This window comes from Corvus hawaiiensis, chromosome 6 (assembly GCF_020740725.1).
Source record: "Corvus hawaiiensis isolate bCorHaw1 chromosome 6, bCorHaw1.pri.cur, whole genome shotgun sequence".
NCBI classification, from domain to species: domain Eukaryota; kingdom Metazoa; phylum Chordata; class Aves; order Passeriformes; family Corvidae; genus Corvus; species Corvus hawaiiensis.
In genome coordinates, this window is record NC_063218.1 from 63,829,697 (window position 1) to 63,845,862 (window position 16,166).

The 16,166-nt window shown below is 42.2% G+C and overlaps 1 protein-coding gene across 10 annotated transcripts in view; it reads right to left on the reverse strand.

The window, feature by feature from the left end:
- SHANK2 (SH3 and multiple ankyrin repeat domains 2) overlaps window positions 1–16,166 on the reverse strand; it is a 279,072-nt gene that overhangs the window by 160,043 nt on the left and 102,863 nt on the right. For all 10 annotated transcript variants that reach the window (XM_048308457.1, XM_048308455.1, XM_048308456.1 and 7 more), the window contains 2 exons: window positions 13,248–13,417; window positions 2,077–2,190 (listed from right to left, as the gene is read on the reverse strand). In XM_048308457.1, the coding sequence (XP_048164414.1) occupies window positions 2,077–2,190; window positions 13,248–13,417 (284 nt within the window). The remainder of the gene's footprint in view (window positions 1–2,076; window positions 2,191–13,247; window positions 13,418–16,166) is intronic.

Consider the following 16,166-nt stretch of genomic DNA (forward strand, 5'->3'; position numbering starts at 1 on the left):
GCAAGTGGCACAAGTTTGTGATGTTTCTCAGCTGATGTTCTTTCAGCAATCCCAGCAGACCTAATTTAATTTCTAATCATTTCACCATGCCTAACACATTTTTCTAAATTACTTCTGCATTTGTACTCAGAGGGAATACTGGCTGATTTTTGCTTATAAAGCTTTCCCCTTTCATTCCCATTGTTTCCTATGCAGAGGGAATGCACAGAGCAATTCCGTGATCAGCTGCTTTCACTCCATGCCATATTTCAATAATAATATGGCACATACTGTGCATTCCACATATTTCACTTCCCTCCCAGCTCCAACCTCTATCACATTACACACAGAAGCACTGAACCGCATTCTGGGCGCGGGACATTTTTTGAGACAGCCCAGCAAAATATGGGAGTGCACAAGTTCACTGCCAGAGAAAATGTGTCCCTTTTGTTCCTATTTAATTACATTTTCATCCTTTTTAGAGTAGAAGAATGGCATATTTAAAGCCTTAATCTATGTTAACATTATTATTCCCACTGTACCATAAGCAAACAGGAAAACAATGGGAAAGCAGCAATAGCTATAAATTACAGTAAATGGTCTGATGCTTTGCCAGACACATGGCAGAAGTTTTCATAATTTCATGTCAGCAAATTTGTAACATGCTTCTGTTTATATTCTTTTATTGCTTCCAGCTTTGGTAATCCTTTTGTTACTCTTGTGGCAATTCTTTTTGGAATTTTTGTGTTCCTTTGAACAATCAAAGAAATCCTTGCTCAAAAAACAATCATCATCTATTAAGGCAATCCTGTCGCATACTGAATTTACCTCCTGAATAATTCTCAAGGAAGTCTTCAAGGATTTGTGACAAACAAGTTTGGTTACTTTCTCTTCAAAATCACTACAAAGGTGCAAAACTTCTTTCTTATCTTAGAACTTTATGTAATGCCCTTCTCAGAATTTTCTTCAGATTTGGAGGCAGCTCAGATTTAATGCAGAGCTGCTGTTCCCACACTGGGCAATTCCAGCCTCAATCTTCCTCTTGTTTGATACACCTCCATCTCTAAACTCTGACTTGTTCTCCAGCCCTTTGAAGAGCTATATAACTTCTCCCTCTATTCTCAGAGCCTGGATCCATTCTCTCCAAACATTAGATCTGGCTTTGCCTCCTCCTCTTTTCCCCTCTCAAAAGGGAAATAGAAAAGGAAACACAACCTCTCCACACAGGAAAAAGAAGAAAAGTACACCTTGCACTTTATAATGACATGCATAAAAGGAAAACATCTGTAAATGAATGATACAATGCATAAATTTTAGTGTATCATCTGTGCAATGCCAGAAGTTCTTAATCAATACAACAGAGATCTAAAAACACATCAATAGCTGATTTAAAACTGGATACACTCCTGGAGAACATTAATTATATTCTCAGAGTTCATTTATAATGAGCTTTTAATTAGAGAGGATGTCCTCACATCTTAATTCTTAAAAGCAGAGAAATGATGAGAAGGTAGGTAATTCTTAAAATAGCCTGCTTTAATGTAGATTTCTTTTTCTTTTGTTATATCAGGACTGTAAAGGCTCCTTGCCTAAAGTCACTTGTGGCAATACACGTCTGATAAAGGAGGATTCCACTTCCTTTGTCATCAGTAAGGGTGGATATGGGACATCCCACTAAAGGATGCCCCCTCTAACACTCAGGAAAAGGTCAACAGGGCTGTGAACAAGAGCTAAATGCATTGTATGACTCCCTCACCTTGGGAGGTGACTGGCCAGTTTTTCTTCCCTTATTTAATTGTCTCATTAGACATTCTCCCACACTTCAAGAAAATAAATCACAACATAATCCTCTACAAAATGTCTGCATGCAGCTCTCTATAAAAGCTTTGGTACCTCCCAGCATAGTTCCTCATGAGAAAGTCTGTTTGCTTGGACAGTAAAATCCAACCAATAAACCCACCTGTATTTTTTAATTCAGCAGCTCAGCTTTATCCAATTCTGCCATTTCTAGCAGTGCACAAAGGCCCTGATGTCTCTGTTGGGACAGACACGTGGCATTTGTCACGTTAGGGTTCAACAGGAGCTCAATGTGATTACCTGGTTTGCTTTCATTTGGTTTGCACTGAACTTCTTCCACGCACTCTGCAGGAAACCAGCCAATGTGTCCCCGGGTGCTGCCTTCCCAGAATCCGCCTTCTCCGATGCTCAGAACTAAACAGGGAGACACAGGCAGCGTTACCCTTTGCCTTCTCACAGACATACAAAACTACTGCATTACACATTCAGTAACAACTGAAAAAAAAGCAAACATTGTGCAGTAACTCAAATGCTGGTACCCCCAAAATGAGCAGAGAGTAAGCTTTAAACAAGACCCTCCCTGCTCAGTCTTTGTAACCTCTCCCCAAATCTTTTTTTACCACAAGTTTCCTTGGCCCTCACACATTTGTTTCCATTTTTAGTGTTCGCGCTGCTGGTTTAATCAAGGATAAATACATGGTAATACCACAACCCAAAACCCACTGTCTTGTCTGCTCAAATGAAGTGCTGAACCCATTGTAAAACTGCACCCACACTGAAATGGATTTTAATAACACATATTTTGATATCTCCTGCTTTTCCTGCCTCCTAGGGAAACATGTTATTTGACTTAGTGGGTAGCTCCAGGGATTTGCAATGCAGGTTGAGTAATATGATTTAAGGGTTTGAATACACAGCAAACACTTGAACCTCCCATAGGTGAGATACACAATGGAGACGCCTTTTGAAACATTTCAATGATTTTTTTTCTCAATAGAAGAAAATGACAATATGGAGGAGAGTGATTTGCCAATAAGAGAAAAGGCTTTTATCTGGCAGTTCTAATTATCTTGATATTAATTCTAGGACTCAGCAAGGATTGTGACAAAAGCCGGCAGAGCAACAACTTTATTAGTAAGCAACTGGAGGTGAATTATGGTGATGGAAGGATCCTAAACACTCGCTCTGGTGTTTAAATTAGTATTATAGAAGTCCCTACAAAGCACTGTATGTTTACTGTATATTAGAAGACTACAAGTGTACCGTTAGAAAGATACTGTGCATTAATAATGACACAAAGGTGGTATTATCAACAAACCCAGGCTGATTGGGAATGTGGCTCAGACACACAGCACAGGTGCTCAGAGCACACCTGTACCAAACACACTGCTGGGGGGGTGGGCCTGAGCTTCCCAAATCAGCCCAGCTCCATCCGCTGAGCGCCAGCTCAGCCCCATCTGCCCCTGCTGAAAATCGAGGCTGATTAGTCCAAATCCATCTCTCTGCTGAGGGATTCCAAGGCCCGGGATACTGTCTCTGCAGGGTATTTCAGAGCAGGAGGGACATTAACATGCTCAGAGCTGCTCAGAGCTGCTTTGATGGTCTCCAACACCAGCAATTTTGGCGCTGTTAAAACCTTGCCAGGCTTTAAAACCCTGGTCCCTGCCTGGCTGCAATTGAACTCGGGATCAGTGGAGCTGCTGTGACTCAGGGGCACTGAAGCTGAACTTGATTTGCACTATCACAGAGCAGGATGAAAATCAAATCGATTGCAGCCCAAAAAAATAGTAAAAAAAAAATTTTACATCTTGGTAATATGAATAAAGTCTGGTTTGAGACACCAGGATCTGCAAAACTGCATCTGAAAGTAAATGTTTACCAGGTTTTTAATTAATGCAACCCTAAGCTATTTGTGGTATCACTTACAGAGCGTGGCCATCTATTAACAGAGACATTTGACAGCCAAGTGTTTATAAATATGTCCGTTTTAAGCCTTTTAGTGTAGTATATTCCAAGAGACAGATTCCATGAACTGCACACTTACACACCCCTGCCAGTAAGAAGCACATATTAAGTCCCAGGAAACATCCATTAAGGAAAAATCCTATACCTGGATGGGCCCCAAACGCACAATTTATCAAGCACCTTTCTGACATGTATGAGGAAACCTATAACCTGTAACTCCTATAAACTCAGGGAGTTATGGGAGACTGGGGGAGGACACTGACCTTGGATGACACCAACAGCTCTACAGTGAAAATTGAGCTGAATAAAATAATGTTAGCATGTCTTTTTTTAAAAATATAAACATGGGGCATAATTAATGGAAAAATGTGTTGCTATATTCCAGGTGTTGTTGAAAATGTTTAAAGCCTGTGTACATTAACTAACACACACTGTCCATCTGATAATTCAGTGTTACATAAAACATTCCCTGATCATCCATCCAATATAAACAGGGAATTCAGCAGCTTCCAACACATTTTTAACAATGTAACCTCTGCTCACACAAGAATGTATTTCTTAGATATGAGATAAGGAACAGGGAAAACTTAATAACCTATATATATATATATATTAGGATTATTGTAGAATCCTGCTGTACACTAGTTTAACTTCAGTCATAAAAGAGAGTATAGGACTCCAGCCAAAAGAAATTTCCCAATGTGAGACAATGAAAGATTCCTATTGCCAGTACTTAGCTGCTTTTTTTCATTTGAGGGGAGTTTTCAGCACTGAATCTCAGTCCTGATTTCACTCCACAAACTGGCAAGATGCTCAGAACAAAAACTACTTAGAGATTGAGACAGACTTCCCTAATTTGGTGTTTTATTAATCTGTCAGATCCGCTGTTTTGACGCTCCAAATTGCACGGATATTTCCAGCTCAAGGAAGAGAGAGGCACTGCAAGGAGGAAGTTGGGTATTTCAAACTCATGGAGTGATTTCTTGTGTTTGTGGCAGTCGCAGCTGATGCGAGTCAACACTTTTGGGAAAAGAAATTTGCCTTGGAAGTCTGTCTGTGAGTACAGGGCGAAAAGGGAGTCCTGCAGAGCAGAACCAGACCCACTGTAGCCCATTATTACATGAATTATTGAGTATCAGCCATCTCTAATAGCCAGAGCAAAGGAAAAACACATGTAGTCCTGCCTGAAGACATAACATCCATGGAAAAGAAGTGGAAGGGTGAAATGAGTCTGCTGGAATGCAGGCAGGCTTCAGCATTCCCACAAAAGCATCATGCTGGGGGCCAGGAAAAGAAGGAAAAGCCTGCTGGAGCTGCAAGAGGCACAAAGGTGGCACAAGAGGCAAGTGAGGGACAGCCCTGGGTTCAGCTGATGTGCAGAGACAGACAAACTGTTGGGGAGATGGGGGACAAGCTCATATTCCAACGTAGAAGTTGAGATCCAGATGGTTCTGCATCCCCTAAAACCTTGACACGATCTCCATCCACCTCCATTAATGGTGTCATTAATAGGAAATCCTGCAGCAAGAGCCAAGGCCATAATAATCCACAGATCTACAAAACTGGCAACACTTCACTCACCCCAATGTGGGGATCTTAAAGGATAAATAGAAAAATGTCATTTATCTATTGTACCCATGAATGCTTTTTTTTAGAATGAGGCCTTAGTTTCTATCTGTCCTCTCCCAAAAGTGTTTAAGAGACTCATTGTAACAGGTAATTTGTTACCAGCAAGAGATTTTCTAATCAACCTTTTCCCTGCTGGAGGATAAACAATGGGAAATCAAAGGATAACTTTCCCCAAGTTAATAATAAGGCTTTCTAATTTCCAGTGGTTTTCCCTTTCCTTTTGGCAAAAAACAAAAGGTGTGGTTGCTATGGCAAGAGCAGGTCAGAGGCTCTTCACACGCAGCCTGAATTACAAAAAAGAAGCTGATGTTGTAAGAGTGAAATAAAGGTCCTTGCAACATCAGGAATCCTGGGACATCTTTTCACAACAGAAGTGTGGTTTGAAAGAAGAGTTGTGTCCAATTATATGAACAAAACTGCAAAGCAAAATTGGACGAGCACCAAGCAATAGGATAACAGGAAAACATGGACAGGCTGGTGCCAATCAGGAGCTCACATTTTAATGCCTTTAAAGTATTATACCTAAAATTTTAGACTAGAGCATAGAATGCTTTGTCTCCTGCAAATGTAGGTCTATTGGCAGTGTGTATATTGTCACTGATATAAATAAAGCATAGTAATCTCAGACAGATTAATTACTCAATATACCACGAAAATCATTTAAATCAAAAGAACATAGAATTTGCATCGTTCCGCATTACAGCTCCCTCCATGCCTCAACAAGAAATGAAAGTATTTTTTCCCAACAAATTATGGTGACTGCTATTTCTAAATTCCTTGTGATATTGAAATGCCCAGGAGTGAATTATTCCAGGCAGCCATATTTGCAAAAAAGTCAAGGAAATTTAAAGCCAAATTCAGGCCAATGTCTTTACATCTGTTACAGGATGTACCTAAAATGCCTTTGTAATATCTAAATCAATTCTTAGTGCTTGGATAAACTGCATTCTTCTTTATTGGGAAAATAAATAATCATATGGCTCGGGAACCAGAGACCATGTTCTGGGGAAAAAAAGAACATTTCTGCAACCAGCAGAAAAGAAGAAAAATCAACAGAATGACAGTAAAGTATAAAGTTGGAAATCCATGGAAAAAAACAATCTAACAGCTGAACCAGCCTGTGCTGATGTAAGACCTCTGGGTTTGTGTCCCAAGGTAAAAATCTTCTAGATTTTCTTCTTTGAAATACAGTAGATTTTTAATGTCTAATTGGTAGAAACCTAACTTCTTTCTCTCAGAAATAATTAACATTATAATTAAGGCTTTTCCATTGCTGAAATGTTTGTTGTCTGATGGAAATTTTCAGAATTATTGGTCTTTGGCAGGAGAGCTTCCAAACAACAGACAATCTATGCAGGAACACTTACTGGGGGCTGTGGTGTCTCATCCCTGGATGTGTTCAAAGCCAGGGACTGGGACTGGCTGATCCTTAAGGTCCATCCCAACCCTAAAAACATCCTATGATTCCATGATTCTTTGATGAAAACAAACTTTACACACAACATAAATGAAGGTCAGCGTGAGTTACAACTTAATCTTGCTCTCTGCTGGAGGGAGAGATTTTTCTGACTGCTTCTTTCTCTGCCCCTCCTGGCTCCTGACAGCAATCCCTCCCTCCCTGTGAGGAATGCTGAGCAGGATCTGGCTGTTCTGCCTTATGGGCAGGCTGCTTCTGGCTCCCAAAGACGTCATCAAGAGAGCCTGACAGAACCTGAGGTCACTGCAGCAGGAGTGGGGAGGAAACCAGTGCCCCTCACCCTGCTGCCAGGCACAGGGAGGATTCCAGCACGCACACCAGTGACCGCGCCCCAGCTGCCACCCAGGAAATGTTCCTGTGCACTCCGCCAACAGCCTGGAAGGGAAGCCTCGAGTGTCCACAGTTAATGGCTCTGGCTGATTGACCCGAGCAGTCACACTGGACTGGGGCCCTGCAGACATTTCTTGTGGTGGAGAAGGAAATCCAGCAGTTCTTTCCCAGCTTGGGCTATGGGAGCTCACCAAATTAGGGAGATAACGCAGAGGTCCTGACTTAAAACAGCTCCTCACCTTTCCTCACCTCTGCTTTCTCAGGAAAGAGACAGTGCGAACAAGCACTTCAGGAAAAGAACCTTGGGGTGAGAACATGACTGGGGCTACTAACAGAGCAACCACTCTCTACGTCAAGCCTACAAATACAATAAGCTGCACGTAATCCTCTAAATCTGAGGAAATACGGCTCTGTTGAAATAGAACTGAGTGAGCTGTGCTGTTCAACATTTGGCCCTCTGTGGGAGCTTTTTCTCCTTTTTCATCTTTGCCATAAAGTTTCTATGAAGATCACCTTTTCCCTGTTGTTTAGGTGTCTATGAAATAGTTTTGAGAAAGTGAGGGAGACAGGCAAACAGCGTGAGAAATAAATCTGCACTGATTTGAGTTTTCATCAGAAATCAAACATTGTAAAAATCCACCCGCTGATCCCCAGCTCAGTTGAGGAAGGTGCAGACAGATCCAAGTTTGCTCTTCTCCACAGTGATGCCCAAATTTGAAATTGGGGGAATTCGGGGAGAATTAATGGAGAAGAGGCCCCAAGCCAACCTGTAGTGCCGTGTTGTACCACACTGGTGCACTCACAGCTCCTCTCCAACTCCTGGTGCTCCCTGTGCCCTGAATATTCCAGGCCAGTTGCTGACTACTCAAGAAAGGCTGTGTTAAAGTAGCCAACCACGATGGCAGTGGGGATTTGTGGATGCTTTTACATCCTGATCCCTTCCCACAGCCTCTGACAGCAAAGGGAACTCTCCTGCTGGAGCGGGTGCAAGGCTGGGCCTTTGTTAGGACATTTTGATAGCACCACTCTGTCCTGCTCTTCAGGCACAAGGAGCTTGAAGGAATTAATTGGGACAGGACCTCTGATGAGCCATAATTTATCATGTTAAGAAGTGAAATCAAACCCATCAAGTCAGGAGACAGAAAGGAGGAAAACAGACCAGTGAACCTGGGTAAGATTAATATTCCATTTCGCATTCATTTCATCCTTCATGTGAGAGAGCAGCTCAACAGAGCCTTGCAAACCTCTTAGGTTAAATTCTGCTGCCCCACTTACCCACACAAGGTACAAAATGCTCTTGAAGAAACAAAACAGCCTTCCTGAGGCTCTTCCCTTCCCAGTATTTTGTTTACTAATCTAACAAGTGCAAAAGCCCAGGAGACCAACTTTCCTCCTGCCCACAAGCACTGTCTGTTGGCAATATCTTCGAGCACAGCAGGGGTTTAATAATCTTTCTTTTTCAAAGTGACTTACAAGTGGATTTCACAAGAAATGAAAATGTTAGTGATATATTTGGATTGCCCTGCTGGCTGAGACCACGCTGAAATAAAAGCAGAGTCACAAGGGTCAGTATTTCTGATGCACAGAACTACTGACTTCCTGCCCAGAACAGATGCTTGAGTTGCTGCTACTGAGTTAGTCCTGTTCCTCTGACCCTGAGGAATGGAGCTGAGAGCTACATTTGGGTTTACCACAACCTTTCTCTGATGTGCACACTGTGCCTGCACCAGAGGCATCTTGGAAGGCTCATGGAAAAGTCTGTTGGAGCATATTTGAGATACTGAAATAACTCCCCATTTTTCCAGACACTGGGCACTAGAAAAGGCTGAAAGAGATGGTGGGGCCAGCCTGGAATAAAAAAGGATCTGGGGAGACCATGAAAAACAAAGCTGTGAGCAGGGTGAGACTTCAAAAGCTCTCAAAGCGTTTGAATCAGGGTTTTCTTTTTTTCTTTCTAGGTCAGTGAAGGATAGCTCATGTGCATTTTAGGTATGTTTTAATATAACCCAGATTCTGAAAACAATTCTGATTGTTTAGTTTCCAAGTGACCAGAGCCTGTCTGCACCTGGAATTCAGACCTGTTACCTTCCCAAAAACCTCATCTATGTCTTTATCTTCATGGCCAGGAAAACTGTTGATTCTTTGCCCACAAAGAACTTTGGAGCATTGCATTCTCTGAGTTTTGCTGTCAAAGAGACCGCTTAATTTCCAGCACTAGAATTCCATTTAGGAACACAAAAACAGACTGAAATTCATTTTACATATATTTTATACATGTTTGTGTGCATTTGGATTGTGGCAGATTTATTGCTATGAACTTTTAGATACAGAAGGAAGAAAGAAACAAAATATATTAGAAGTGTTTCAGTGAGGAATCAAACTAGCTCTCCTTCATTTATGTGAAAACAGAAGATTAGGGCAGTTATGGTACAAATAAAGATATCAGATTTATTTTTACAGCAGCCATGGCTCTTCTCTCATGAGTGGCAGACACACAAATGATGTCAGTGTGTATGACTAACAACTAAAAATACAGCAGGTATTTCTGTACAGGCTACGTAATATCCTATTAATACAAGACCATTTTGTTTAGTTTACATTTTCTTTGAACCTTGCCCATTCACAGATTTCTCTGAGCAGTTTCCTTGTATCACACACTGTGAACTATTGTCACTCATGCACTTCTACCAGTTTTAGAAAGAATAAAAAACCCTGCTTCATCTCCAGCTGATGAAAACACTTCATCAAGAGTTTAGGAATTCATCCCTCTCCGTGACCCTTCTAATTCTGCCAAGTTAAAAAGGAAAATCCATAAAAACATTTCCCAAGTAATCCCTTTCTCTAATATGTTGTTCTGGGTTTTTATCCCTGCAATAAATGCCTTGCTACATCTTTGCTGTGATTAGTCTCATGGGATGTACTCGTGATGACATGTCCCCGGGGTCAGGCTGAACACAGGGCACAATCCCACAGCTGGTGCCAAGCCATGTTTGAATTCCCCGAAGCAATCCAAGAGCCAGGACTTGGGCATCAGTGTCTTACACAGAACAGTGCAGTCACCAAGAGGAGAGGGGCCAAGACAAAGCTTTTCCATTTCTCAGTGAGGCTACGGTATTTCCAGAGTGAAGGAAAAACTGAATTCCATGGGATTTAATATTCTCCCATTTCCTCCAAGCACTGCACAGAGCAAGGTGCTAAACCCCAAACAGGCATGTGCTCACTGAGCCATGGTCTTGTTAAGTAAGTCTTTAAAAGACAGAAAATACATCCAGTACCAAGAATTCCTGCTCAGAAAGAAGAAAGCAAGCAGGATCTCCTTACAGTCAGCAGTTCTGGCACTCCCACAGCACTAAGGACTCTGAGTTCTACTGCCTGTGCTTTTGAAGGGCGGAGAGGGAGCCCATCCTGCTCACATGGTGTATTTTTTTTTAAACATCACAGAATCCTGGAATAGTTTAGGTTGGAAGGGGCCTTCAAGATCATCCTGTTCCAACCTTCTCCTAGTGGAAGGGACACCGTCCACTAGCCCAGGTTGCTCCAAGTCCCCTCCAGCCTGGCCTGGAACACTTCCAGGGATGGGGCAGCCACAGCTTCTCTGGGCAGCCTGTGCCAGGGCCTCACCACCCTCCCAGGGAGGAATTTCTTCCTCAGATCTAGTCCTTGTCCTGTCACTACACTGATTCTCTAGCAGTAATTACATTTTGACTGAAACAGGGACAGGAATCCAGATTTAATTGGACCTGGATTTTTGGCACAAAAAGTTTGAGCGGCTCCCTCAATATTGTTACACAACGGAGACCTCTTTAAAGCACCAGTGTCTTTTCCCCTGCACTCTTTGTTCTCTCCATGACCTTGCCGTGTTCATTCTGACATATTTTTTGCTGCGGCTGAGGAACCACTGACATGGTAACACGAAATAGGATTTGATCTTGTTCTGGAAGTTTTCCCTTTGATTAGCTCTGGGAGCCTGTCACACACTGTTCCAGCCCTGCCACGCAAACGGCCTTAAATTACATCTCACAAGGTTTCATCCTAAGGAGTAACACTGACAATCCCTATGTACTCTTGTTCTTTTCCCAAACCCTCTCCAGAAGCAGGCTGACACATATAGAAACCTCGCCAGACTTTGCTGCAGCAAACTTCTCTAAAATGCTTTAAAACAAATGGACCTGGAAAAACTCTGCCAGATTTCAATTCAATGTGCAAATCAGATTCTTGAAACTGGAAAAAATAATCCCTGCAGGAATGATTTGATGTGGGATGGACACATCCCCCTTTTGCTGACAGCAATAATTAATGTGTTATTTCCAATAAACTTACACTTTCCCCACAGAGAAGAAAATCCAGCCATAATTCCATTTTTTATTTCAGCATTTTGAGGGCCCCTCCCAAAAATCATTGGTCTCACATTTAGACTACACCATTATAAGAAAATATGAAAAGTGGACTAACTCCTTCCTGCAATGTTTTCCAGTGACTGTCATAATAATTTAGAACCAAGGGCTCCTGAATTAACTTTTCAAAAACATTAAACACTTCATCGAAATTTAAATCCTTTATTCTGGGCTTATTTTTTGCATATAATAGTCTCAAAACCTAATGTAAACCAGCTGCTAGATAGTGAATGCCTCTAAATATTCAGCATTCCAGGCAACCTGTTGCAGTGCTTCCTCTTTTGCCAGGAAACACAGTTTCTGTCTTTCCTTTTCCCAGAACTGCCCTGAGTTGTCTTACTCTGGTGAGAAGAACCTGTGTTGTTGATCTTACATCCTCTACATAAAGAGAATATTCCCGCATCCTTCAATCCAACAGGACAATGGAACGTGTGTGTGTCCAACACCTCATTCCTCATCCATTGACACCTCCCAGATCTCTGAACACTCTGAGTGGAGAAAGTTATTTAGTACCACCAAAATTTCATCCTGGTCCTTGTGCACCATGAGATCATAATCACTGCTTCCTGCCTGATCAGGGAACTGCAAAATTATCTTTTCAGCCCCACAGACTCTAAGTTTAACCTTCTTCCTTCATCCTTGCATTTAAAATTAACCTTGCACATTTTACCTTTAAGTGCAGCATCCTTCAGATTTCTGTCCTACTGAGGGCTGGAGTTAACAAAAATTATTAAACCCACAAACGCTTCAGAATCAGTACATCCAAAAATAAAAATGCAAAAATACCTTCTAATGGCTCCCTATTTTTTTTTCCAACTACTGCTTGGAGGCTCAAGGGAGGAGGTATTTGAAGTTTTCCTTTGTGAGATACGTAGTTCCTTTTGCAAGAAAATTTGCAGCTGCTTAACACTTTTATTTAGGACACTGAATTTATTCCCTTTTGTTTGATTTCCCTAACTGTTGTTTGATTTGTATGGATCCCACACAAAGTCTCTTTTATTCTGTTTTACCTGGATGTGCAAAGCCACAGTGTCACACCTCACTCTTGGGAAGGTGAGCCCTGTAAACCCCATTTCCCATTTTTTCTGGATGGATTTACTGCCTTCAAAACAATAACAAAGCTCGGCCTTGATTTAAACCTGGCCTTAGCAGACAAGTGCAGCAGTGACCAGAAATTTCACATGCACCACCACGCTTCCTCCACAATTACATTTGCAGGAAGTTCTCCCTACCTACTTATCCAAAGACCTGTGAGGGGACATTTTCTACTTAACCAATTAAATGTTCCTTGAGGAAAGGGCCTGAAGCAGAGCTGACCTTACCCCCGTTCCCTTCCTGAGCTCTTTAGATAGCTGACATGTTTACAACCCTTTAAAGCCCTGGAGTGGTGCCTCTGGAATGGCTCCAGAAGCAAATTCTGTGCTCTGGGTAAGAGACAATGGTGCTACTACTGCACATAGCTGTGAGTTGTAGCAGCATTTTGAAGTCAGTTAAAGTGGCAGCTAAATATGCATTGGTTACAAAACAGAGCTGGGAGCAAAATGCCCTACAGAGAAACAAATGCATAAAAGCACTTTCACCATACAGATTATTTCCACCCCTGCAAAAGAGAAGTTTAACATAAAATTCCCACCTAGCAGGAGAAAAGGTTTGTTCCAAATGAATCAGGTGCTCACCTTTGACTCTGTCTCCTTTGTGCAGGTGAATTTCCCCTTCCCCTTGAGGTTGATATGGCTTTACTACGATAAAAAGTCTCCCAGGGACAGCACTGTAGAGCTTCCTTTTGGGACCCTGATAATCCAAGGCAGACAGAGTATCCTTGTTGGCACTGGGACTGTAAATGGCACTGGAAATTGAAATTAAAAATCATTAACAGCTTATTCAAAAGGGGAAAGTTAATCATTTACCATCACACTAGCAGGATTAAACTAAGCAGTGAATAACAAAACTGTCTTCCAGCAAGACATCTAACCCTGCAGAAAAAATACCAAACAGGAGCTTTTAAGGGTTGAAATCTTTCAGTGTGAAACATGATCAATATTCACCTGACCATAATGGCCTAGAACAGAAAACACACAACATTAAAGCTTTTAGTTTTTCCGCAAATTAAAATTGCACGTTCCCAGGCCCTAATTAAATTCAAAATTTATATGCCCATCATACATTCCCAGCATGCCAATTTGTCAGAGGGACTTGAAAACGTCTGTATTTACAATTCTTGGGAATGGGTATCTTTGTAGCACAGAGTGAACAAGTGAGACCACTGAATTATTAACTAAATGGACTGAATAATCAAGTTACTTCATCACTCCCAGGCCCGGGGCTAAATTTAGATCTGCACAAAGCCCGGTGCTTGTGGTTAACATTTTCCAAATGATAGTTTCTTCTGGATGGCAATTGCCAGCTCACTCAGTGACTTCAGCATGTGCCCAGGAAAGCCACAGGTCACCACCAACTCACAGTCTATTCCTGGTGTATAAAAAAGGAATTGTTGAAAGGTGGTGAACATGCATAAGATCAGTATTAAACCTGTGGGAAAATGAGTGAACCGTCAAAGATATATGAAAAGACAAAGAGGCAAATATTTAAGAGGGTGGGAAACCTATAGGATATATCATAATAAACTTGCAGGACACTATCAGTTAACTTAAACCCCAAAGCATAAAAACTTGCAGTCTTAAACAAAGTCTAGAAAAGGAAAATATTCGTGAGAAGGAATAATATTAATAGAGGTTGCTAGGGAAAAGTTAGGCTACCAAAGGAAGAAGGGTGGTTTAGTGGTGGTTGAGCACCATAACACTCTTGTGAGTGTTGCTTGCCTTCTTGTGAGAAAGTATCTGAAACTGCTTTAAGCAAAATGAAATACAAGGGCTGTGGTCTGCTGGGTTTTAACCTTCTTTTTTTTATTATTTTTAACTAGTCTCCTACCAAAATGGGAGCCAGTAAGTCAGTAGGTACAGAAGAATTCTGGTAAAAACCCAAACCTAGTGGATCCTTCCTATCAGGAACACTCCCATTTTCCTGCAGTAACTTCTTCACCATTTGGAATTGCATTCCCCTTTCACCTTGCTCTGTTCTATTACTGTGAGGAGGTGCTGATCGTGGTAAGCCACACTCAGCAGTTTAAAAGTGAGCTCTGGTTGCATGTCTGTGATGGAGTTTGCACCAGAAACCTCAGCCAACTCTCACAGTTGTTTAAAGAAAGCCTGGAAAAGACGACGCTCAGATTTCAGTTCTTTTGCTCCATTCCTTTTTCCTTGTAAGTGAAGGAACAGTCATCACCATAAAAAAAAAAACCCCAGATCTATAAACTATAGCTACACATCTGATTTCCACTTGTATCAAGCTGTGTTTCTGCCTAGTCTGGTGGCAGCTATTCCCAGTGTTATCTCCCAGCATCCACTTTAACTGCGAGCACAGAAGATACATTCATTTTCTCTCTTGCAGAAAGAGAAAAGGGAAATGGCACATTAAACCCACACAAGGAATGCAGAACTTCTCAGGCAACAGGCTCACTAATGGAAATCAGGGCTGCAACGTGGGGTGCAGGACTTTTTAAAAAGAGATCTTTCCTCTCCCTTGCTTGTCCCCAGCGTGGGCTCCCAGCCCAGCAAGTGCCATGCCAGGAAGGAGCAGGAGGAGGATGCGGAGATTTCAGGAGATGTGTGGACATGTTTCCCTCTCAGCCAGAAGAAGGTGGCCATCCTTTGCAGCTCAGCCCTGACTGAGGCTGTGTTGGCACCTCATTCACTAATTTCTGTGGGGTAAGTTCCACAGGAAGGCTGTCCCTTCCCTTGCATTCCCAGCTTCCCCCCCTGAGCACTTCGCTGTGGAAAGCAACAGCCTCATGAGAATCACAGAACAGTTTGGCTCAGAAGGGACCTTTAAGACCACCCAGTGCCACCCCCTGCCGTGGGCAGGGACACCTTCCTCTGGACCAGGTTGCTCCAGCCTGGCCTTGGACACTTCCAGGGATGGGGCAGCCACAGCTTCTCTGGGAAATCTGTTCTAGTGCTTCGCCACTCTCTCAGGAAAGAATTTCTTCCTAATATATCCAATCTAAATCTCTCCTCTTTCAGCCTGAGGAGATAAAACACCTGAGCCACACGGGCTGCAAAGGTCACAGAATCCCTTGCAGCATCGCCTTCCAGCACCTCTCCACAGCACAAATCCCACAAACCTCATTAATCCTTTGTCACAGTCTGACCTCCTCCATCACCCTGCCCCTTCTGGCTGCTTCTGCTCCACAACCCATCCTCCTGCTCTGTCAAAAAGGGCTTTTCCATCTCAGGGGAGCAACAGCTTCGTGGTGACTGTTATTATTTGTTATTATTTGCAAATAATAAGCAGAGACAGCAACAATTCCCACATTTAGCTGACAGTAAGTAGATGGGCACACAGTTAAATAAAATATGTGAGGAAAGTCTCATATAAGGTGCCATGCCTGACTGCAAAATGGGCCTGTGGCAAGAAAAGGTGTTATTTGCAGGAAAAATTATATATAAAATCCTTTTCGTTGTCTTTGAATCGAGAGAGCCTCCAGCTCTGTTCTCAGTACTTGCATGTACTCTGGACTTCTCTGTAACCAGTCTTGG